The 26,349-nt window shown below is 36.6% G+C and overlaps 1 protein-coding gene across 3 annotated transcripts in view; it reads right to left on the minus strand.

Annotated features, from left to right (window-relative positions):
• Window positions 1-26,349, minus strand: part of ATM (ATM serine/threonine kinase) — a 140,601-nt gene that overhangs the window by 72,067 nt on the left and 42,185 nt on the right. For all 3 annotated transcript variants that reach the window (XM_081239953.1, XM_081239952.1, XM_081239951.1), the window contains exons 20-31: window positions 26,219-26,301; window positions 25,965-26,120; window positions 25,070-25,145; window positions 24,809-24,939; window positions 22,815-22,935; window positions 20,408-20,581; window positions 19,180-19,349; window positions 17,907-18,153; window positions 14,532-14,647; window positions 13,448-13,574; window positions 12,732-12,931; window positions 197-371 (exon numbers count right to left, since the gene is read on the minus strand). In XM_081239953.1, the coding sequence (XP_081096079.1) occupies window positions 197-371; window positions 12,732-12,931; window positions 13,448-13,574; window positions 14,532-14,647; window positions 17,907-18,153; window positions 19,180-19,349; window positions 20,408-20,581; window positions 22,815-22,935; window positions 24,809-24,939; window positions 25,070-25,145; window positions 25,965-26,120; window positions 26,219-26,301 (1,776 nt within the window). The remainder of the gene's footprint in view (window positions 1-196; window positions 372-12,731; window positions 12,932-13,447; window positions 13,575-14,531; window positions 14,648-17,906; window positions 18,154-19,179; window positions 19,350-20,407; window positions 20,582-22,814; window positions 22,936-24,808; window positions 24,940-25,069; window positions 25,146-25,964; window positions 26,121-26,218; window positions 26,302-26,349) is intronic.

A 26,349-nucleotide genomic window follows, 5' to 3' on the forward strand; every position in this document is an offset into this window, starting at 1 on the left:
TCAAAATTACTAGGTGCTCTGTAATTAAATGATTACAAGGATTAATTCACTGAGAATGTTTTCCCCACCATTTTTCAAAGAATATTTCCACTAAAATTACTGATTACACCAAGTAAACATAAAACACTCAGCTCCTTCCAACAATACTTTATCAGTGTATTTCAAATATCATTTTGAATATGATTTGGGAAATTACCTGTTCCTGAACCTCCATCTGATCATCCACAAGGGGTATAAGTGTACCAACAATAACATGGAGATGACTTTCTAAAGCATCCTTACAGTAAGTTACTGCTGTGTGGCAAACCCGGCTTAACAGGTCACAACAAAGAGAGAAGCTACGTAATGACACATCCATGAAATGAGAAGGCCTAACATAGGGGAAAAAAAAAAGTAAGTTCTAGGACACTACTTTGACATAAACTCATTCAAAAGTCACTTTTATTCAACAGCTCTAATTCTGATGTGGCTTGATATAAAAGTCACTTTCACATCTAAGTCCTTAATAGTTTAAAACCCGAAAAGAGAAGTGACATCAGCAAAATGACAGTAGGAAGCTCCAAGCTCCCCTGACAGAAACACTGAAAAACAAGCAAACTGTAAGAGCTTTGTTAGAGCTCTGTAAAACAGTCAAAAGTTTATAGCAATCAAGCAATCGCTGATATCAAGAAAAAGGAAACTTAAAAACTAGGAAAGCTTTGTGGTGATTTTACTTGCCCTTGCCCCATGACGCCCCCAGCCTGGCAATAGTCATGAACATTGCAGTCCCCATTTCCAATGTGGGATCCTGGTCCTTAGTTCTGAAGGAAGCAGAGCATATTTTATTCACAAATGATTGTGTATGTCTGCTCTAAACCTGTCTGGGAGCTACCTGAAGGACTAATGTAAGGTGTTTGGCTCTTGTTTTTCCTAACTTGGGTCTCCTACAGGCTGGAAAAGCTGAGGGCACTGCTTGAAAACATTGTTAAGGCTAACCAACAACCCACAGCTGCCTGGGATAACAGACTCCCTAATGCCTAGGATGAAAAGCTAGAGAGAGAGTTTCCTTGTAAAGTTAGAACACTCAAAATCACTCACGTTGAGCTTCCCTGGTGGTGCAGTGGTTAAGAACCTGCCTGCCAATGCAGGGGACATGGTTTCGAGCCCTGGTCTGGGAAGATCCCACATACCATGGAGCAACTAAGCCTGTGCGCCACAACCACTGAGCTTGCGCTCTAGAGCCCATGAGCCACAATTGCTGAGCCCACGTGCCACAACTACTGAAGCCCACGTACCTAGAGCCCGTGCTCCACAAGAGAAGGCACCCCAATGAGAAGCCCGCGCACCACAACAAAGAGTAGCCCCTGCTCGCTGCAACTAGAGAAAGCCCAAATGCAGCAACAAAGACCCAACACAGCCAAAAATAAATTAAAAAAAAAATTCACTCACATTTTCAGGGAATTTATAAAGTCACACACATGCCCAGGGTAAGGTGCTTACTCAAAAACTACCTAAGAAGACCATCATCTTTCACTTTGGGCTTAACCTTAGGCTCAGTGCAAGCCAAGCTAAATGCTGAAGGAGAGTCTTAACACAGAGCCAATCTGCAAAGACTAGGAAAGCTTTCTCTCTCTCTTTGGCTCCTGGTATTCAAGGAAATCTCTGTCAAAACGCTACCTGAACACAAGTTAAACAACAGTCTTCAGTGACTATGATGGCAAGGAATACGCTCTCTAGAAAAACAGTTGAGTAAATTCATGAAACAAAGTACCACTACAGCCTTCAACAATTCAAAAAAAAAAAAGTCAAACCTTGGGGAAGGGGAAAATCTGATTTCCACAGGTAATATATCATAATAGTAAAATGTCCAGTTTCAACAAAAAAATCACAAGGCATTCAAAGAAATAGGAAAGTATGGACCCTTCACAGGAATAAAATATATTGACTAAAACAGTTCCCAAGGAAGGTCAGACTGGAATTATTAGACAAAGACATTGTCAAACAACTGTCTTAAACATGCTAAAAGAGCTTAAAGACAAATGAAAATGAAGATACAGCATACCAAAACTAACGGGATTCAGCAAGGGCAGTGCTGAGAGGAAACTATGTTACAGTAAACAGCTACATTAAAAAAGGAGAAAGACTTGAAGAACACTACAAACACTTAAGAATTAACACCTCAAACTCTTCCAGAAAAGGGAACAGGAGGGAACACTTCCTAACTCATTTTATGAGGCCAGCATTTCTCTGATACAAAAGATAAAGTGACCAGAGGAAAATTATAATCTCTAATACTCTTATGAATATATATATATGCAAAGCTCCTCAACAAAATACTACTAAACTGAATCTAACAGCACATTAAAAGGATACATATCAGGGCAGGAGTCAAGATGGCAGTGTGGGAAGACGTGGAGTTAGTGTCTCCCCACAACTAGGGTGCCTGCTGGCTGCTGCTGGGGGACTCTGACCCCCAAGGAGACAAGAGGAACCCCAGAGTGAACCGGTAGAACGTAGGGGAACCGAGGCGGGGAGGAGAAGTGGAGGCCAGACAAGATCGGCGCCCCTGAGGCTGGGGAGATCAGGAGAGGCAGGTGGGAGGGACTCTCTGGGAAGAGCAAGCGAGGAGCATAGGGCAACTGCCTGGCCCACTTGGGCTGGGGGGCCTGCTGAGCTCCCAAGCTGGTTCCCCCCCTCCAAAGCCCAACCAGGCCACATGGGTCCTGGGGGAATAGGAGGGAGGCCGGGGAGATCAGGAGTGGCATGTGGGAGGGGCCCTTGGGGAGGAGAGGGAGAGGAGTGGTGGGCAATGGCCTTCTCACTCGGGCATGAGGAGGCTCCTGAGCTCCCTGGCCAGTCCCCTGCCCTACAAGGCCCCCCCTTCACACCCCTGCCCGGCTGCATTGGTCCTGTGGGCATAGGAGGGAGGCCAGGGAGACCAGGAGACACAGGTGGGAGGGGCTCTCCCAGACCCCAGACCAGAGGAGCAGGAGAGGAGAGGAGGGTGTTTGCCCCACCTACTCAAGCCCAGGAAGGCTGCTGGGCTCCCAGATAAGGTCCCCTGCCCTCTGAGACAAGGGGTGGGGGGCACGCCTGGGGCCCTTCAGTTCCTTGGGCCTAAGCCCCACCCCCCACAGCCCCCAGGGCCTTTTCCAGCCCTGTGGGTCCTGAGCATTGGCCCCGCCCACCACCCAAACCTCCCCCTTGCTTAGGGCCCACACTACACAGCCAATGCCTACCCCCTCCCACCCTCTGCCGTTTTTTTTTTTTTTCCTTTTCCCTCCTCTTTTTTACTGTGGTGGTACTGATGTACCTTCTAGTGGTTGATTCATCTATATTTTTATTTTTACATTCTTTCTAACATATCTGTTACTTTCCTAGTCTAATTTTATTTTTTACTTTGTTATTGCTCTTTTTTTTCTTGCCACCTCACGGGGCTTGTGGGATCTTGATTGGCGAGCCCGGGGTCGGGCAGAAGCTCCTGCGGTGGGGTTCCAAGTCTGAACCACTGGACTAACAGAGAACCTCAGACCCAGAGAATATTCATTGGAGTGAGGTCTCACAGAGCTCCTCATCTCAGCACCAAGACTCAGCTCTACCCAACAGCCTACAAACTCAAGTGTTAGAAGCCTCAGGCCAAACAACCAGTAAAAGAGGAACATAGTCCCACTCATTAAAAAAAAAAAAAAATTAGATGGCAAAAAAAATATGTCACAGATGAAGGAACAAAGTAAAAACCTACAAGACCAAATAAATGAAGAGGAAATAGGCAATCTACCTGAAAAAGAATTCAGAGTAATGATAGCAAAGATGATCAAGAATCTCGGAAACAGAATGGAAGCGCAGAATGAGAAAATACAAGAAGTGTATAACAAAGATGTAGAAGAACTAAAGAACAAACAGAGATGAACAACACAATAACTAAAATGAAAAAAATACAAGAAGGAATCAGTAGCAGAATACCAGAGGCAGAAGAAAGAATAAGTGAGCTGGAAGACAAAATGGTGGAAATAACTGCCGAGGAGCAGAATAAAGAAAAAGGAATAAAATGAATTGAAGACAAACTCAGAGACCTCTGGGACAACAATAAACACACCAACATTCGAATTATAGGGGTCTCAGAAGAATAAGAGAAAAAGAAAGGGTCTGAGAAAATATTTGAAGAGAACATAGTTGAAAACTTCCATAACATGGGAAAGGAAAGCCACCCAAGTCCAGGAAGCACGGAGAGTCCCATGCAGGATAACCTCCAGGAAAAACACACCAACACATAAATTAATCAAACTAACAAAAATTAAATTCAAAGAAAAAATATTAAAAGCAGCAAGGGAAAAACAAAAAATAACATACCATAAGATTATCTGCTGATTTTTCAGCAGAAACTCTGCAGGCCAAAAGAGAGTGGCAGGATGTAACTAAAGTGATGAAAGAGAAAAACCTACAACCAAGATTACTCTACCTGACAAGGATCTCATTCAGATTCAATGGAGAAGAAAAAGCTTTTCAGACAAGCAAAAGCTAAGAAAATTCAGCATCACCAAACCAGCGTTACAACAAACGCTAAAGAAACTTCTCTAAGTGGGAAACACAAGAGAAGAAAAAGACCCACAAAAACAAACCCAGAACAATTAAGAAAATGGTAATAGGAACATACGTATCGATAATAATCTTGAATGTAAATGGATTAAAAGCCCCAACCAAAAGACACAGACTGGCTGAATGGATACAAAAACCAGACCCATATATATGCTGTCTACAAGAGACACACTTCAGACCTTGGGACCATACAGACTAAAAGTGAAGGGATGGAAAAAGATATTCCATGCAAATGGAAATCAAAAGAAAGCTGGAGTAGCAATACTCGTATCACATAAAATAGACTTTAAAATAAAGACTGTTACAAGAGATAAGGAGGGACACTACATAATGATCAAAGGATCAATCCAAGAAGAAGATATAACAATTATAAACGTTTATGCACCCAACATAGGAGCACCTCTATACATAAGGCAAATGCTAACAACCATGAAAGGAGAAATTGACAGTAACACAATAATAGTAGGGGACTTTAACACCCTACTTACGCCAATGGACAGATCATCCAAACAGAAAATAAATAAGGAAAAGCAAGCTTTAAATGACACAATATACCAGACAGATCTACTTGATATTTACAGAATATTCCATCCAAAGGTGGCAGAATACACCTTCTTCTCAAGTGCACACGGAATATCCTCCAGGATACATCACATCTTGGGTCACAAATCAAGCCTCAGAAAATTTAAGAAAACTGAAATCATATCAGACATCTTTTCTAACCACAACACTATGAGACTGGAAATCAATTACAGGAAAAAAACTGTAAAAAACAAAACTACATGGAGGTTAAAAAGTGCGCTACTAAGGGCTTCCCTGGTGGCGCAGTGGTTGAGAGTCTGCCTGCCAATGCAGGGGACACGGGTTCGTGCCCCGGTCCGGGAAGATCCCACGTGCCACGGAGCGGCTGGGCCCGTGAGCCATGGCCGCTGAGCCTGCGCATCCGGAGCCTGTGCTCCGCAACGGGAGAGGCCACAACAGTGAGAGGCCCACGTACCGCAAAAAAAAAAAAAAAAAAAAAAAAGTGCACTACTAAATAACCAAGAGATCACTGAAGAAATCGAAGAAGAAATAAATACACAGAAACAAACGACAATAAAAACACGACGACCCAAAACCTATGGGACACAATGGAAACGAAAAAAACAACAGCAAAGATCAATAAAACTAAAAGCTGGTTCTTTGAGAAGATAAACAAAATTGATAAACCCTTAGCCAGACTCATCAGGAGAAAAAGGGAGAGGACGCAAATCAATAAAATTAGAAGTGAAAAAGGAGAAATCACAACTGACACTGCAGAAATACAAAGGATTATAAGAGACTACTACCAACAACTGTATGCTAATAAAATGGACAACCATGAAGAAATGGACAAATTCTTGGAAAGGTACAACTCTCCAAGACTGAACAAGAAAGAATTAGAAAATATAAACAGACCTGTCATGAGTAATGAAATTGAAACCGTACTTAAAAATCTTCCAAGAAACAAAAGTTCAGGACCAGATGGCTTCAGAGGCAAATTCTATCAAACATTCAGAGAAGAGCTAACATCAATACTTCTCAAACTCTTCCAAAAAAATTGCACAGGGAGAAACACTCCCAAACTCATTCTGCGAAGCCACCATCACCCTGATACCAAAACCAGACAAAGATATCACAAAAAAGGAAAATTACAGACCAATACCATTGATGAACATAGATGCAAAAAATCCTGAACAAAATACTAGCAAACACAATCCAATAGCACATTAAAAGGATCATACACTATGATCAAGTGGGATTTATCCCAGGGATGCAAGGATTCTTCCATATATACAAATCAATCAATGTGATACACCACATTAACAAATTAAGGAATAAAAACCACGTGATCATCTCAATAGATGCAGAAAAAGCTTTTGACAAAATTCAACACCCATTTATGATAAAAACTCTCCAGAATATGGGCATAGAGGGAACCTACCTCAACATAATTAGGCTATATATGGCAAACCTACAGCAAGCATCATACTCAATGGTGAAAAAATGAAAGCATTTCCACTAGGATCAGGAAGAAGACAAGGACGTCCACTCTCGCCACTCTTATTCAACATTGTTTTGGAAGTCCTAGCCACAGCAATCAGAGAAGAAAAAGAAATAAAAGGAATACAAATTGGAAAAGAAGAAGTAAAACTGTCACTATTTGCCAATGACATGATACCATACATAGAAAATCTTAAAGATGCCACCAGAAAACTACTAGAACTAATCAATGAATTTGGTAAGGCTGCAGGATAAAAATTAATGCACAGAAATCTCTGTCATTCTTATACACCAACAATGAAAAATCAGAAAGAGAAATTAAGGAAACGCTTCCATTTACCACTGCAACAAAAAGAGTAAAATACCTAGGAATAAACCTGCCTAAAGAGGCAAAAGACTTGTACTCAGAAAACTATAAAATACTGATGAAAGAAATCAAAGACAACATAAACAGATGGAGAAATATACCATGTTCTTGGACTGGAAGAATCAACATTGTGAAAATGACTACACTAACCAAAGCAACCTACAGATTCAATGCAATCCCTATCAAACTACCAATGGCATTTGTCACAGAATTAGAACAAAAAATCTTACAATTCGTATGGAAACAGAAAGGACCCTGAATAGCCAAAGCCATATTGAGAAAGAAAAACGGAGTTGGAGGAATCAGGCTCCCAGACTTCAAACTATACCACAAAACTATAATAATTAAGACAGTATGGTATTGGCACAAAAACAGAAATATAGATCAATGGTACAGGATAGAATGCCCAGAGATAAAGCTACGCACATATGGGCACCTAATTTATGACAAAGGAGGCAAGAACATACAACGGAGAAAAGACAGCCTTTTCAATAAGTGGTGCTGGGAAAACTGGACAGCTACATTAAAAGAATGAAATTAGAACACTGCCTAATACCATACACAAAAATAAACTCCTAATGGATTAAAGACTTAAATGTAAGACCAGACACTATAAAACTCTTAGAGGAAAACACAGGAAAAACACTCTTTGACATAAACCACAGGAACATCTTTATTGACCCACCTCCTAGAGTAACAGAAATAAAAACAAAAATAAACAAATGGGACTGAATTAAACTTGAAATGAAACAACAGACAAAGAGTTATACTCCAAAATATACAAACAGCTCATGGAGCTCAATATCAAAAAAAAAGAAACAATCCAGTTAAAAAATGGACGGAAGGCCTAAATAGACATTTCACCAAGGAAGACATACAGATGGCCAAGACGCACATGAAAAGATGCTCAACATCACTAATTATTGGAGAAATGCAAATCAAAACTACAATGTGGTATCACCTCATGCTGGTCAGAATGGGCATGATCAAAAAAGCTAGAAACAATAAATGCTGGAAAGGGTGTGATTAAAAGGGAACCCTCCTGCAGTTGGTGGGAATGTAAATTGATATAACCACTATGGAAAACAGTATGGAGGTTCCTTAAAAAACTAAAAATAGAACTACCATATGACCCAGCAATCCCACTACTGGGCATATACCCTGAGAAAACCATAATTCAAAAAGAGACATACACCACAATGTTCACTGCAGCACTATTTAGTAGCCACCAATAGCCAGGACATGGAACTAACCTAAATGTCCATCGACAGATGAATGGATAAAGAAGATGTGGCACATATATACAATGTGCACAAACTCAGCCATAAAAAGAAACAAAATTGGGCTTCCCTGGTGGCTCAGTGGTTGGGAGTCCGCCTGCCGATGCAGGGGACACGGGTTCGTGCCCCAGTCCAGGAGGATCCCACATGCTGCGGAGCAGCTGGGCCCGTGAGCCATGGCTGTTGAGCCTGCGCATCCGGAGCCTGTGCTCCACAACGGGAGAGGCTGCAGAGGTGAGAGGCCCGCGTACCACAAAAAAAAAAAAGAAATGAAATTGAGCTATTTGCAGTGAGGTGGATGGACCTAGAGTCTGTCATACAGAGTGAAGTAAGTCAGAAAGAGAAAAACAAATACTATATGCTAACGCATATATATGGAATCTAAAAAACAACAAAAAAATGGTACTCATGACCTAGTTGCAGAGCAGGAATAAAGAGGTAGACATAGAAAATCGACTTGAGGACATGGGGTGGGAGGGCAAAACTGGGGCAAAGTGAGAGGAGCATTGCATATATACACGACCAAATGTAAAATAATTGGCTGGCGGGAAGCAGCAGCATAGTACAGGGAGATCAGCTCAGTGCTTCCGATAACCTAGAAGGGTGGGATAGGGAGGATGGAAGGGAGGCTCAAGAGGAAGGGGATATGGAGACATGTGTATGCATATAGCTGATTCTCTTTGTCGTGCAACAGAAACTAACATGGGGGCTTCCCTGGTGGTGCAGTGGTTGAGAATCCGCTTGCTAATGCAAGGGACATGGGTTGGAGCTGTGGTCCGGGAAGATCTCACGTGCCATGGAGCAACTAAGTTCAAGTGCCACAACTACTGGGCCTGCACTCTGGAGCCCACAAGCCACAACTACTGAAGCCCGCGTGCCTAGAGCCACAGGCTCCGCAACAATAGAAGCCACCATAATGAGAAGCCCGCACACCGCAACAAAGAGTAGCCCCTGCTCACCACAACTAGAGAAAAGCCCACATGCAGCAACAAAGACCCAACACAGCCAGAAATAAATTAATAAATAAATTTATATAAAAAAGAAAGAAACTAAAACAGTATTGTGAAGCAATTATACTCCAATAAAGATCTATTAAAAAAAAAGGCTATACATCATGAGCAAGTGGGATTTATCCCAGGAATATAAGAGTGGATCAGTATAGGAAAGTCAATCCATGTAATATACCACATTGATAGAATGAAAGAATACAACACATGACCATCTCAAGAAACAGAAAAGGCATTTGACAAAATCTAACATCCTTTCGTGAGAAAAACACTCAGAAAAACATCAGAATAGACAGAAACTTTCTCAACAAAATAATGGTAACCTATGAAAACCCAAAGCTAACAACATAATCAATGTCGAAAAACTGAAAGCTTTCTCACTAAGATCAGGAATAAGACAAGGATGCCCAGTTTCACCACTGATACCCAACACTGTACTGAACTTCCAGCCAGAGCAATGAAAAAAGAAAAAGAAATAAAGGGCATCCAAATCAGAAAGGAAGAAGTAAAACTATATCCAGATGACATGATTCTATATACATAGAAACTCCCAAAAGAATCCACAATAAATCTACTAGAAGTAACAAACAAATTTAGCAAAGTTACAAGTCACAAAATCAACGTACAAAATTATTTGTGTTTCTATACAATAGCAGTTGACAATCTAAAATGGAAATTGATTAAAAAACTCCATTTACAATAGCATCTAAAAGAATTAAATACCTGGGAATAAACCTAACCAAGGATGTGAAAGCCCTGTGCACTGAAAACTATATAGCATGGATGAAAGAGATTAAATAAGTTCAACTAAATGGAAAGACATCCTATGTTCATGGATTGGAAGACAAATTGTTGAGATGTTAATACTATCTAAATAGTCACATATTCAATGCAATCTCCATCTAAATTCCAACAGACTTTTTTACATAAACTCAGATGGAATTGCAAGGGACCCCAAACAACCAAAACAATCTTGAAAAAGAAGAACACTGGATGACTCACACTTCCTGATTTCAAAAGTTACTATAAAGCTATAGTAATCAACACAGCATGGTATGGCACAAGTAAAGACCAATGGAATAGAACTGAGAATCCAGAAATAAACCCATACATCAATGGCTAACTGATAATTTTGACAAGGATGCCAAGTCCCTTCAAAGGGGAAAGAACATTCTCTTTAACAACATGCTGGAACAATTAGATTTCTACATGCGAAAGAATGACATTGAACCCCTAACTCACACCACATATAAAAATTAAAATGAATAAACAACCTAGATATAAGAGCTAAAAGCATAAAACTCTTAGAATAAACTCTAAGAGTAAATCTTTGTGACCTTAGATTTGACAATGAATTCTTACATATAATATCAAAACCGTGTGAAACAAAAAAAAAAACCAAACAAGATAAATCAGACTTTATCAAAATTAAAAAGATCTGCGCATCAAAAGACATTATCAGGAAAGTGAAAATTTTATAGGATGGGCGAAACTACTTTCAAATCATATATGAATTCAATATCCAGAATATATTTGCAAATCATATATTAAGAGTTCAACACCAAGAATATATAAAGAACTCCTACAGCTCAACAAAAAGACAATCCAATTTTAAAAAATTGGCAAAGGACTTAAATAGACATTTCTCCAAAGAAGATATACAAATGGTCACTAAGCTCACGAAAAGATGTTCAACATCATTAGTCAGTAGGAAAATGTAAAATCAAAACCCCAATGAGATACCACTTCATACCCATGAAACAACCCAAGTGTTCATCAACAGATGAATGGATAAACAAAATGTGGTATATATATCCAATGGAATATTACTTAGCGATAAAAAAGTATGATGCTGGATGAACCCTGAAGACATGCTAAGTGAAACAAGCCAGACAGAATGGAAAAATAAATTATGATTCTACTTATATGAAATATCTATAATAGGCAAATTCATAGAGACAGGAAGTATATTAGAGGTTATCAGGGGCTTACAGGGAAGTGGTAATGTGGAATTATTGCTTAATGGGTACAGAGGTTCTATTTGAGGTAATGAAAAAGTTTTGGAACAGTGGCAATGGAAACATGAAACTGTGAACGTAATTAATATCACTGAATTGGACACTTAATAAAATGGTTAAAAATGACAAATTTTATGTTATATATTTTACCAAAATAATAAAACCTAAAAAAAAATTAGTGATGGAAAAAGACTGAATGACTATACAAACACGTGATTAAATTAAAATAAAAATTATAAAATATTTTTAAAAAGCCAAAAAAGAAAAATGTGAGAAAACAAAATGGAAATAGGTATCTTCATGTGCTTTGAAGTACTTAAATTTATTTGATGGCAATGTTATCTACTAATAAGAAAATAAATAATAGAAACATCATTAAAGTCAATGGAAAGGAATAGAGATGCTAAAAAGAACATACATCCCAAAATCTATAGTAACTGTGATGTTGTGATTTATAATAAGAAATATATATTTGGTCCCCATTTCTGGCACAGAGTTCCTAAAACTCTTGGAATTTCCTGTGACGAGAATAAAGGAGTCTTTTTTTATGTTAATGAGTAAATTTGGGGAAGCACCTAAGAATGGGGGCTGGTTACCAGGAGAACCAACCCTGTGATTAGAGGGTTGGAACTTCCGGTCCCACCTCTCTGACCTCCAAGAAGGGCATAGGGAGATGGAAGCTGATTCAGTCACCAATGACTGTGATGATTTCATCAGTCATGCCTATTTAATGAGGCTTCCATTAACACCCAAAAGGATGGGGTTTAGGGAGCTTCTGGGTTGGTGAACACTTGCAGGTATGGGGAGAGTGAAATGTCTGGAGAGGGCATGGGAGCTCCATGCCCCTTCCCCATACCTTGCCCTATGCATCTCTTCCATCTGGCTGTTCCTGAGTTATTTCTTTTTGTAATAAACTGGCAATCTAGTGAGTAAACAGGTTTCTTGAGTTCTGTGAGCCACTCTAGCAAATTAATCAAACCTAAGAAAGGGGTCACTGAAATCTATAGCCACTGATAACCTGGGCTTTCAAATGGCGTCTGATGAGATTGGAAAGGACAATCTTGCAGAACTTGGGCTCTTAACCTGTGGGATCTAACACTGTCTACGGGTAGGTATCAGCTGATGTCTAGATAATTCCCTGGATGTGTACAGGGAACCCCTCTTCATCCCCTACCACACACACTGGAAGTAATGACCAGAACTGCTGTGGTAATATATATATTTATGGCCATCTAAAATTAGAATATTTAAAATGTTGAAGACCCTTAATACTTAAAGATTTCTAGAGTTGGAGAAGTAGTGATGCACTTTGTAAATTATAATAGGTAGATATAATATATATTAAAAAGGCAAAATTCAGAAAACAATACTCTGGCTTCTACCTTGTAGAAGCATATAAATTTTCAATTAAGATAAAAGGGTAGAGAAACTACTTATATATTGGTCTAAATATATTATTTACCTTTGGTTGATATAGTGAATCAAAGTATAAATAACATCTCGAAGAACAAAGGCCCAAGCTCCTCCTAAGCCACTCTTTATATCGTTCATTAATAAACTAACAAACAGGTGATATATTTTAAGAATTCTATGTTTTTTATAAACATTATTTGTTTCAACTGCTTGCTCACATATGGCTAGAAGAATTTTCTGATAGGAATCCTAGAAAATAAAGATACATTTAGTAAAAACTTGCCTAATTACATATACTCAGCCCATAATACATATATTTCTTATTCAAAATACAGAATTCTAAATTATAGAATTTTGTTTTGGGTTTTGATATCAAATGCAAAATATTACATTAAGAAAATCACTATCTTAAACCTAAAAAAACTACTGTCAATTTACTTAGTTTTCAGATAGTAAACAGTAATAGTATATCCTTAAAATATATATTATATATATATATATATGTATATATATATATAATGTATTCCCTGAGCCAACATGACTAAAATGTCATGAAATTCAGCCCTCATATGTGACATATTTCAATTAATACTGACAAGTAAAATACCAAGATATAAACTTGTAAATGAGTGTTTTTCTTAATTTATTCAGATAAATTTTCCATTTGTTTACTTTTTTTTCTCTTTAAGATGTACTTATACAGATTTTCTAACTGAAAAAGAAGGAATTCTCCCTTCAGTTATTATACTAGTAATGTATACTTACAGGGCTTTTGGAAAGAATTTCTAAAATGCTTTTAAGCTTGGTTTTGTGGCAATTGCTGATATAGGCAAATGTCGCTTTAATCACATGTGATGGAAAATGAGGTGGATTAGGAGCAGGATCCAAATCCCTAAGAGTTATAGAAAAAAATACAGTTGTCATTTTCAGAAAAAAAATTATCAAGAAAAAACATTTTCTTAATAGACAAGTGAAAATCCAGAAAGAAAATTTAGATTACAGTAACCCCAAATTTTGAAATTACTTTCTACTGAAAACTAGACTTTTAATAAAATCACAAATGACATATCACAGTCTATATACATCAATCAGAATACCTAAATACGTTAACTTTCTAGGACTTAGTCAATTTAAAATAATTTGCTTAAAAAATCTTTTATAAAGTTAATGGCAATTCCACGAATGAGACTTAATATCAATTCACTTCAGTTATGAATTAAAGCTCTATGCTAGTACTATAAACACAATAATATCTTAAGACACAGCAATCAAATACTACATCAAATGAAATTACATATGTAAAAGTATTTTAGTAGATATTATTACTATTTTATACGTTTAGCATTGTAGAGCATATAAGAAAAGTTAAGGGCATTTTCAAGTAGCTTACAATGAAGCTGAGAAAATAATTTTAACATTCATATACAACTAAGTGGGTTTCACATCCAAATGAAATTATAGTACAGTAAGATTCCCCTAGCAAAGGAGCATGATAGAGAAAAGGTGATACAGAAAGCCAAGTCATAGATAAGAAGAGAACAAAGAATAATGTCATGAAGAAGAAAATTTCATGAGACAGGAGACGGCAGAATGCTCAAATATTACAAAAAGATTGAGAAGAAAAAGGTCACTGAATTTGCAAATAAGGTGGTCAATTAAAAGATCAATTACTGTGGAGAGGCTACAGTAGAGCAGATACTTCAATTCAAAGGTAATTATTTTTAAAGAAACAGAATTTAAAAGCAGAGTACATGCCTAACAACTGAAATGGACATTTGAAGGTGTTAACCAATAAACTTCCCAAGGTTCTGAAATTGCAGCTAATTCTCTAAGTTAAAAATACCCATACCCTGAAAAGTCACAGGGGTCAGTGCTTTGGCTGGCACCAGAAGTTGCTGGTTCATGTAACGTCATTAATAACTCCACCACAATCTCTGGTAAATTACTAATGAATAAATGATCAATCTGCAAGGATACAAAATTAAAATATATTTTAGTTTTCATGTCTGTGATCTTTAAGACAGCTTAAGGGGCTCATGTTATTGCCTCACTTCCAAAATTATTCAAAGTGACCAAAGATCTAAGATCTGCAAGACATACAGCTAACTCCACTTTTTTCTGTTATGCAGCCGACCTACAGACTGAAAGGAAAATAGGGAAATCATACCAAACAAGACTCTCTTAATCCAACTCTTTCATTTAATTTTAAAGAATCATTTTAAGATATGGGGAAGGGCTTCCCTGGTGGCGCAGTGGTTGAGAGTCCGCCTGCCGATGCGGGGGACGCGGGTTCGTGCCCTGGTCTGGGAGGATCCCACGTGCCACAGAGCGGCTGGGCCCGTGAGCCATGGCTGCTGGGCCTGCGTGTCCGGAGCCTGTGCTCCGCAGTGGGAGAGGCCACAGCAGTGAGGAAGCCCGCGTACCGCAAAAAGAAAAAAAAAAAAAGATATGGGGAAAAATGTATATGTATAGCTGATTCACTTTGTTATAAAGCAGAAACTAACACACCATTGTAAAGCAATTATACTCCAATAAAGATGTTAAAAAGATAAAATAAAATGAATCATTTTAATGAGTAAGGCTTCAGGTCTAGCCTGAAATTCCTCAACCTAATCATTTTCCTGCCAACCAAATTCCCCACTGAACTATACTGCTCATCAATCTACATTTTACTCTTATTTGAGAACACCATCTCACTTAGAGAACTTTACTAGTAAGAATTCCCAGTGACTGGCAGTAATCATCCCTTTGTTCCCTGCATAACTTTTCCCCAGATTTCTACTTGGTTGATATCCCAAATTCTGCTACCCACATGCCCTGTCATCAATAGTAGGCTAAATCCTCCTGGACAGGAACAGACCCTTCATCATCCACTTCCTGCCACAGGTAGCCTCACAAAAGGCATTAAGTTCTCTAAATATAAAGAATGGGTATACTATATTACACCTCAGCCGAATGAATGAGAACTGTGAAGTCTTAAAGGTGGATTTGTTAGCTCTCCAAATAAAGAATTACAGTCCTTTAAACCAAAAGGCAAATGGCTGCTTTATTATCTCTACTATCTTTACTTCTTCCACACAGAGGTTTGGAAACACTTCCTAATATAACAAAAATATTCTGTAATGTGACACTAAAGAAATCTAACGATCCTAGCCTTTCCCTGGGCTTACATATTAGCTGTCATGTCATCATTTCCAAGGTTTAAGCCCTTTTAAAAATCCAGCCCTGGGGCTTCTCTGGTGGCTCCATGGTTAAGAATCCACCTGCCAATGCAGGGGACATGGATTCGAGCACTGGTCTGGGAAGATCCCACATGCCGCGGAGCAACTAAGCCCGTGCGCCACAACTACTGAGGCTGTGCTCTAGAGCCCGAAAGCCACAACTACTGAGCACACATGACACAACTACTGAAGCCCGCGCATCTAGAGCCCATGCTCCGCAACAAGAGAAGCCACCACAGTGAGAAGCCCACGCACCACAACGAAGAGTAGCCCCCACTCACCACAACAAGAGAAAGCCTGCGTGCAGCAATGAAGACCCAATGCAGTCAAAAATAAATAAATTAAATAAATAAATTTTAAAAAAATCTAGCCCCATTTTCAGTATATCTGGAATACGTAAGGACAAACTGGCCAAATCCGATTAATATCAGAGGAAAAATTAGTGAGTTTCCCTGCACACAGATGACAGCTGACTTCATTAATTTCATGATTCTCTAACAAGCCAGATCTGTAATGTTTAGCTAAGGTACATATAAATTATTCAGATATCTAGGTATAGCTAAACAATCTTTTAACTGTAAATATTCTAAGCATTCAACAACGACAGTTTTAGAAGACTGAAAGACTGATAATAGTGGTACCAACACTTATCCACAGAAAAAAGAATCTTGATTGTTTCAGAGAAACTGCATATTAGAGAAAGAGAAAAAATTAACTTATAATGACGATGCTAAATGAAATTGAGACTAATAAAAATTAGACTTATGTCTTTAACCAAGAAGCTAAGAAATTATTTTTAATTTTTACCTCTCTTCATGCTTGAGACTGGTGTTTTAATCAGGGTTTAATGTAATCACGCTTCCCTTCTAGACTTATTCTGACTCAAAACTTCTATCTTTTGGTTTGAACACATAAAGAAGAATAAAGAGTAGGCTTGCTCAGAAGTCTAAGCTGGGAGATTGGGTAAAAGGGGCTAGAGGCAGAGTGTCTTTCATAACGTCCATAACCCCTGGCATGCCAACCAACATTCTGTTCCAACTGCCTTTTGGGCAGGGAGTACCTCTACTCACCATCTGCCTCCAGACTACAGACTTACAACCAGTTCTGACTGGGAATGGCCCACCTAAGCAACTGAGAGTCTTGCTGTTCCACTTCTTGGTTCAACACAGATAACTAGGCAACAAAAAAAGAGTCTCTTGAAGTTTATCCAATTGTAATACTAATGTTGACCAAGCTTGGTTAGTCATCCCTTACTCAGGTTAAAAAAAAAAATTGGAGTGACCAATCCTCTTTTACCTTAAAAAGTTTCCGTATGTATTTTAATATAAGTTGCCTCAAATAATTTTATATATATATAAATTACTATAAAACAAACAGAAATTGTTAGTTCCTTTTTAACTTTACTCCATCTTTCATCAAATAATGAGTACTCAGTATATACTAGATAGTTGGGATACATCTGCAAAAAGGAAGAAAGAAAAAATCCTACCTTCACAGTACTTAGAGTGGAGAAGGTTGATAAAAACCAATGAACATAATTTATAAGTAAGTTACATCATATGTTAGAAGGTAGTAAATGTCATGGAAAAAACAGGCTTTGGGAACCTGGGATTGTACTTTTCCTTGAAAAGTGAAGGGCTTGATGAGATTAAAGAGGAAGTGAAAAAGATTTTCTATACCTTGTTCAGTATTGTTTGAATTTAATAACCAGCTTGCATTAATGTATTACTGCCAATTAAAACAAAATTTTGAAAGAAAAAGTGGTAAAATTATTCAAAAGTTTAAAAAAAATTTGATTAAAAACATTTCATTTAAAAGCTAATCAAAAGGAGAGAACACTGTACAACAATAACAAAAAATTAATGGATTGCCTATGTTAGATAGTGATTATCACATAGTATTAAATTTAATTGCATAAATGGTGAATAAATAGCCTTAAAGTTTTAAAGTTACACCTCAGATCAATTAGGGGATAAAAAGTACAGTAGATGTTGAAGTCATACCTGTTTTCCTAATAAGTTTTCATCTTTAAGCATATCATAGACTTTGGTAGCAGTCTTTCTTTGCTGTGCCATCCCACTGTCTCCTGCATCCTCATAAGCAAAGTATGGAAGAATATTTACAATAATCTTTGGAAAGCAGTCTGTCAGAAGACTTTTCCAATCCACTTGAATCTGATTAGCAATGGACTTTACCTCATCAAAATGACTTCTAATCACCAGATGTGGAATCAAAACTTTATAACAAGACCTAAAAATATAAAAATTACAATGTATATTAAAATGTATACATTTTTAATATACATTAAAAATATAATGTTTCAAAGTAAAATTTTATAATATAGTCCTTAAAATAATAAACTGGTTTTGGGAATTCCCTGGCAGTCCAGTGGTTAGGACTCCATGTTTCCACCATGGATTTGATCCCTGGTCAGGGAACTAAGATCCCTCAAGCTGTGTGGCACGGCCAAAAAAAATTTAAAAATAAAATGGTTTAATAAGCATTAGAGCATCACTTTATCTAGATCATTAAGCACCCTAACTCTAATTTTATAAATGGAGAAATGAAGTTAAGTGAATTCTAAATAGTCACACTAAAAAAAAAAAGAGATCACCCTAACAGGGTGATCAAAAACAAGTTAAAATTGAATTTATTTCTTCCGCATAATCAATTTATGCAAAATTATTGTAAAGTGAAAGGTGAAAGCAATTAATAAATTCAAAGAATAAATGTAAATATTATTATTGCCAAAATGAACAAACAATAAGGACCACTAAACAATTACAAACTGCCTTCCCATCATCCTGATACCTAAACATTATTATTTAGTTGTTCCAAATCTCTCCATTTTCAAAATTTTCTTCTCCAGACTTGGAGTTAGCAAAATAAATACTTGTACATTAAACTTTAAATCAAACAGAAATAATGACTAAATGGCCCACAGTTAAGCAACAAATAAGAAAAATAAGGCAGAAATAATCAGCCACTAATAATTTACCTTTGATTTTTCATAGGGAAGATTATTAAATTATTAAAGCTGAAAGAGACCTTACTATCTCTATATGTAACTCCCTTACTTTAAAGATTAAGAAACCAAGTCCCAGAGGGTGTTCATGTGGCTTGCCTGAAGTCATGTAGCTGGCTACTGGCACAGCTAGGACCAGATCCTAAGTCCACTTCAGTACATTTCCATTAAAAAACTCTGCAACACTCACATTATCATTAATACCTAATTTTAAATTAAATATATTTCACATGTGACAGATGTAAACCTACCTGTAGAAATCTTCAATGTTTGTGTAGTTTAATAAAATAAAAGGAAAAGAAGATAAGCTGTATTCAGTATCTTGAAGATTTAGCCATTGCCATACCAGATAATCCAAATGAGAGGCCATGAAGTCTTCTAAACGTCTATATCCAAAAGTTTCAGAAAGTTTCTCTAAAACCTATACAAATCAAAAAAGAAGTCAATGTTTTAAGAAAATAATGAAATAATAAATCATTTAAATCCTTAATATTTATTTATAGTATGACTTTAAGCATTCATTTAACTTTTCTATACCTTGATTCACTCATCTATGAAATGGAGATAATAAAGGACCCACTTCAGCAAAACTCAACAAGAAAAATGTATTCAATATAATTACTCAGTGCCTGGTACACAGCAAACCCTCAATAAATGTTAAATGAATAAAAACAGAAAAATATGTTTCAATTTTCAAGATTTGATTATATTTCATTATAAAGTAAAACAATTCTTCTCAGTCCTAAACCGAAATGAGAAAAATCCGAACACTATATTCCACGTACAATAATAATTAGGTAGTGTAACTGTATAATTTTTTTTAAAGTAACTTCTTACTTTAATACTGAGAGGTAGAAGTTTAACTATCTAGACTGACTACTTATAGGTTGGCCTACTGTAAAGCTCCACTGGAAACCATGCTAGTTATATCAAGCCATGATCTATCACTGATTCATCATGTAAAAACCTAGGATGTAAAGGCTTGGAACTTCCCAAACCACTAATGCTGAGGTGTTGGAACAGGGGCAGGAGTAAGCATTCTACAACACTGTGTTGGACCCTGGTCTTCCTAATCATACAACTTAAAAGCTTTACAGCTCTAAAATTTGACTCCTGGCCCTGCTAGATCCCAATGTCCTGCTCCAGAATCCACTAGGCAAAACACATACTACTCCTTTTTTCTCCACTTCCCCCAATAAATACTATTCCAGAGGGCCTGGTCTGCATGATGACAGGTCACTCACTCTCGTTAGTTCAATGACTGCCTTGTGAAATGCTCTTAAACTTAATGTAAAAAATGACACTGTATACAAATAAATACACTATTTTAAAAGTTACTGCTTTCTAATATTCCAAATCTAAAAAATAAAACTGTCTCTAAGTCTTTAATAAATGCCACATTAAAAATCTAGCTTTAACCTTAATTGTTTAAAAGTTACCCAAGGAAGATTATAATAAAAAATATTCATCCACAGTTACCTTTTTAATGAGGTGAGGCTCTAATCCATTCTCTTTCACAGACTTGCATAGGGCGAATAAAGCCTGTTTTTCACATACAGGGCTATAGTATAACACCACAGCTATCATCATCAGTAAAATGGCCTTTCTATTACAAAGCTCATCCAAAATTTCAGAGTTTTCAGCTCTGTGGGACTTCGGAAGAATTTTAAAAAGAATATGCAATGTTAATATTTAAATATTCCAAATAAACCAACCAGACTAAAACCAGAGTACACCACGACAACATCTAAGCAGCCCATGAACAGTTTTAAATCCTATAGTGATGGAGCTAAGAAGAGACATTATGAGAAAGGACCACAGTTTCTACAGAGGGAAAGACTGCTTTTGATAAGATCTTATAGAAAGAACTGCCAAACATTTCAATGGGTATAAAGCACTTTAAAGAAAAAAAAAGAGAAAGAAAGAAATTGCAGGAAAGTGAGAGACTAAAAGCTCTTCAACTACCAAGTATTACCTCCTAAGATGTTTACCATTATAACTTAATATATAGCTCTTTATTCTTTAAAAAATATTATCATATATATTACTAAAAAAACCAATAAAGTCATGCAACTAGATAGAATGATATATGCTTCTAGTTTAATAACCAATCTTTTTCCAACAGACATGCACATTTTTTGACTTGCTATATTTGGTAGAAGTTTCTCTTCACATTTGGAAAAAACTGCCAGTCACTGATCCTATTGCTATTTTGGGTACAAAAAAAACTAAGGACCTAATTCCTTTACTAAATGGCAATCACTGACATGTTTGAAAATAGCTATGAGGTTCCCACTGAGTCAACTCCTTTACCTATTCCTTATAAAAGATAGATCTACAGACTCTCTAACATTCAGACTCTCTAACATTCTGGCAATAGTTAAAAATTTAGTTTTACTGGGAACTAAACCCAACGTGCTATGCAAGAGGGAGGAGATACGGGGATATATGTATATGTATAGCTGATTCACTCTGTTATGCAGCAGAAACTAACACACCATTGTAAAGCAATTATACTCCAATGAAGATGTTAAAAAAAAAATGGGGGCTTCTCTGGTGGCACAGTGGTTGAGAGTCTGCCTGCCGATGCAGGGGACACCGGTTCGTGGCCCGGTCCGGGAAGATCTCACATGCCACGGAGCGGCTAGGCCCGTGAGCCATGGCCACTGAGCCTGCGTGTCCGTAGCCTGTGCTCCGCAACGGAAGAGGCCACAGCAGTGAGAGGCCCACGTATCGCAAAAAAAAAAAAAAAAAAAAAAAAAAAAAAGATGTTAAAAAAAAATGAATAGAAGATGCAAGTTCTTTCTATAAACTTGTTCATTACAGTCTGCTTCAATTAATGACATCTAAGACAGAATTTGCTTTTTTTTGATAACAATGTTGATTCATATTATGCTCTCAAGATGTACAACTTCTTAGATCTTTCTCCAAATGAACTGCTGTCAGGTCAGTATTCTCCCTTTTTGCACATGACAGGCTGATTTAAAAATATATAATATGTTATTTCTAGTAAATTTTAAATGAGTATTATTTACACTCATTTTTCCAATCTATTGAAAACTTTTTCTAAATTCACATTCTTTCATGCAACTTTCCTTTTCAGTTTGGTGCTGTTACAGAATATATAGTCATTTGACTAACTGCTTCACACACTTTTAATAAACAAATCAAGGCATAGACAAATGAATAAATTCTACCACTAAGACAATTTTTGCCATTTTAAGAAAAATATTATTCTACAGAAAAATATGAAAATCATAAGGTTCATTAAGGAGCACAAAGATAATTTGATCTTCCCAATTAGAACATTTTTTCCTCAATCCATTTCTTCCTATTGTCACCTGTTCTGTGAATTAGCTTTTAATCAGATCTTACCAAAAAATAGTTTTTAATTAAAAAATAAGCCATTTTGGGCTTCCCTGGTGGCGCAGTGGTTGAGAGTCCGCCTGGTGATGCAGGGGACACGGGTTCGTGCCCCAGTCTGGGAAGATCCCACATGCCGCGGAGCGGCTGGGCCCGTGAGCCATGGCCCTTGAGCCTGAGCGTCCGGAGCCTGTGCTCCGCAACGGGAGAGGCCACAACAGTGAGAGGCCCGTGTAATGCAAAAAAAAAAAAAAAAAGCCATTTATACTCCCATAAAAACTCAGTAAATTCTGTTTTTCCTACAAAAATGCTGCATATAAGTTGAACCAAAAGAAATTGTCATTATTCAACCAATTCTGACCTATAAATAAAGTAATTTCAATAAACTCATATAGCTGTTCTAGTCTAAGTTTATATTGTGAACTACTGGATATATACTGTCTTAGGCCAAACTTGGTAAAGTAATATGTGGCATATTTATAGAAAGCATATGATAACAGCAAATAAGCATTACTAAAATTACCACTTCTCTCATTCCTTCCTGAGCTTTCAAGTATGAATTTTCAAACGCTGCTTGCTGAAGCTTCAAAGGAAGTGCTTTCAATAATGTGGAAGGACCTCCTTTTTTCACATGCTGAAATAATCTTAAAAAAAAAAAAAAGCAAAAAAGTGAAATATAAACTGTACTTTCCAAAGCCTATTTACAGGGCAAAAATAAATCACTCTGTGAGACATACTAACATATTAGATTTTCTTTCAAAAGACCAAGGAAATGTGAGTCTATTTAAAGAAGTTCAAATCTACTGCTTAATATTAGGGTCTTTACCATATACTCCATTTTCTCCTAGAACTGAAAAGGGTCTCAACAGACCTTTTAGATTATTGCCCAAACCTGAATATCCCTGAACTCTAACTAACCAGAAAAGTTGTCCTCTGGTCAAATACCAGTTAGAAGCAGCCACAGACCCTTACATCAACCTGCTTTAATATTTAATCACAACTTAAAAGTGGATAGTTTTACTGTCTTAATATTCCATTACAAAAATTTTCTGTGATAGAGAAAAGCTGATCAGTGCTTTTTGCATAATGTACAATCATATTTAAGGACAACTCTTTAACCAATTTTGTCCTTTATCCTTTTTTACTAATCAAAACTAATGAAAGTATCAACTTTTTTGGTGTTCCTGACTCCTTCAGTTTCTCTAATCTCTCTTAAATAGCCTAATATTAGATGCCTAACAAGTAAACAACCAATAAATAAATGCTATGCTCATGCTACTCATGAATTTATGCATTTTTGAATCTTAAGAGATTTTTTAATGCCACCACTAACCTGCTTTATTATATTCAACTTATGATCCTCTGTAACCCCAGATCTTTAACTTTAGTATATATTTTCTATCTTTTTTAAGGACTTGAAGTAAGCACACATTCATTAACAAACCTTACAGTGCTCTATGGTTTTTATTAAAAACAGCCCTAAGCCTGAGCAGTCAGACACGATTCTGACTTATGAAAACATTATTGTCAGAAACTAACACACCATTGTAAAGCAATTATACTCCAATAAAGATGTTAAAAAAAATTATTGTCAGCATATCCAAATTTTGGACACATCGAACACATGTATTTATGTGACTTCTGGGCAAGTTCTTTATAGCATTCTTTATTTATTGGTCACTTACATTTGAACAGTAAAATTACTTAAATGATTTTCAGCTTTGATGTTTTTAAAGCATAATGTAATTTTTTTCAAATGTTCATTGATTTTTACAAATTATTAAACAACTGGCACATTCCAAGTATTATTCTAGGTACTAAATATACAAGAAAAGAGAAAAATCAATGCCCTCTAGGAACTTATATCCTAGGTAAATGTGTTAAAATACAATTATTTCAACTGGTGATAAATGCTACAGAGAAAAATAAAGCAGAGAGGTGCTTTATTTACAGGAGTATGAGGCAGGAAAGGCAGAGGTAGGTTATAATTTAGTTTTAAAATCAAGTTGATAACCTGATAAACATGCAGTTGTTAAAAAATTAATATTTGCTTCTTCAGGTACTCAAACATAAAACACATCCCTGTGAGAGAAACACTCCAATGTCTAACTCTATGTTCACTTGAATAAATATGATTGTCATCAGCACAATGTAAAATGTGCTAATTTTCATTTTACAAACTCATATAAAATCTCAGTAATATCCAAACATCCTATATCTCTTGTAAGTGGGAGTAGACACACCTCATTCAACTCAACCACTTACTAGCTGTATGGCACTGAGCAAATTACTTTATCTGTCTAAGCCACACAGTTTTCATTAATAAATTGGAGAAAATAATAGTATCAAAGTGATACAGTTGTCAGAATTAAGAGAAAACATAAATGCCAGGCATACAATATATGCTCAGTAAACGTTAACTATTCTTAATATCACAACTAGTGAACTATGGCTGTCCTACACATTGAATTGCTATCTGCAGCACTCCAGACACTTCATGAATACTTGACCCATTACCTATTGATTGACTGTGCAGCCAACATGCGAACTTGGTGATGATTATCAGCAAGAAACTGTGGAAATACTTCATTTACAGGAAAGTCTTTTCCCATTACATTCAGAATAGCCCATTCTGAATAAGGATCAGCCTATGGGAAAAGAACAATTGAGGTTAAATGTGAAATACTAAGAGAAAAATCACCCATTAACAAACAGAAACAAAGACTGCTTTAAAAACGTCAATGGAGACCATATAATAACTGAAGTAGAATAACTCACCTCAAGCAAAGTTTTAAGGCATTTTACTAGTGCCATTCTTACAGAGAATGTGCATTTTCCCTCCTTTGTTAAGTGCCTGAAATAAAGTATGTGTCTTAATATCAAGTAATTATTCCAATAAAAGCACAGTAAAAAAAAAAAAAAACACTGGACATTAAGGTTATTCTAGGTTGCTTCCAAAATTTCTTTCCATGCTAAATTTAACTCTCCCTATGTGGCATATGCCAATATTCTCACCTTCCAAAAATTCCAGCTAAAATAAATTGGTTTGAAAAGGAGTTTATTTTAATGTATGTTATTTGTGTCACACGATTATGCCTGATTTTGGGGCTATCCCACTTCAGCTAACCATGTTATAGAAAACTTGCTTTAAAAGGAAAACATTTTTAAAGTTGTTGTGTTGTTATATCAAAGACTTAAAAATGACATTCTATACTGACTCAGAAGTCCTTGCCCACCAAATGGTAGGAGGGCTCTAAATTACATATATGTGCTCCTCTATAGGTGTCTTGGTATTATCTCACACTATGACTATATGCATGAAATAACCAGATAGTGACAAGGCCAATTTGTCCACTTGAGGAATATAAACTACTCAATTGATTTAGACTTGTTGCACTTTGCTTTATTCATCATACATGTCAAACTATTAAGAGATTCAAAATTCGCAGGGAAATACACTAAAACCACTTTAGGAAGCCAAGTCTTAAGCAGAAAACAATGCAGTTCTTCAAGCAATTAAGGAGGGAAACACAAATTACATTTCACTATTGTTAAAAGATGTATATAGTTACATTCGAGGATTACAAAAAATCACTAATGTAGAAATGCAAAGTTTGCATTTGTATGCAGAAGTGGCAAAAGAAAAGTAACTCCACCAAACGTCTATACCCACCAAAATGCTTCAATCACTGTGAGAAACTGTCCTTGAGCATCCCTTGTGTTCTCAGCATCCATATTTCCTTGACATAGGTTCATCACTATGTGAAGGACATGGTTTAAAATGGTTTTACAAACATCTTGGTCACGGCGATACAAAGAACACACATTGCTGGGATGGAAAAGAATTTAACTTTATCAGCATAACAGAGCACACCAGTTTAATTTACAAATTTAGAGTGAATATTTTATATGGTTTTAATGTCTTACGATAGTGGTTTTAGAAGTTCAACAACATCTTCCATTGGCAAGGGATATTCTTCTCCAGGAAGGTCCTTTAAAAGCACTAGATACTAAGAGAGTTGGGTGGGGGAAATTAGTTTTTTTTTCATATATCATTT

Source organism: Mesoplodon bidens (genome assembly GCF_964165515.1).
Source record: "Mesoplodon bidens genome assembly, chromosome: 7".
Classification (NCBI taxonomy): domain Eukaryota; kingdom Metazoa; phylum Chordata; class Mammalia; order Artiodactyla; family Ziphiidae; genus Mesoplodon; species Mesoplodon bidens.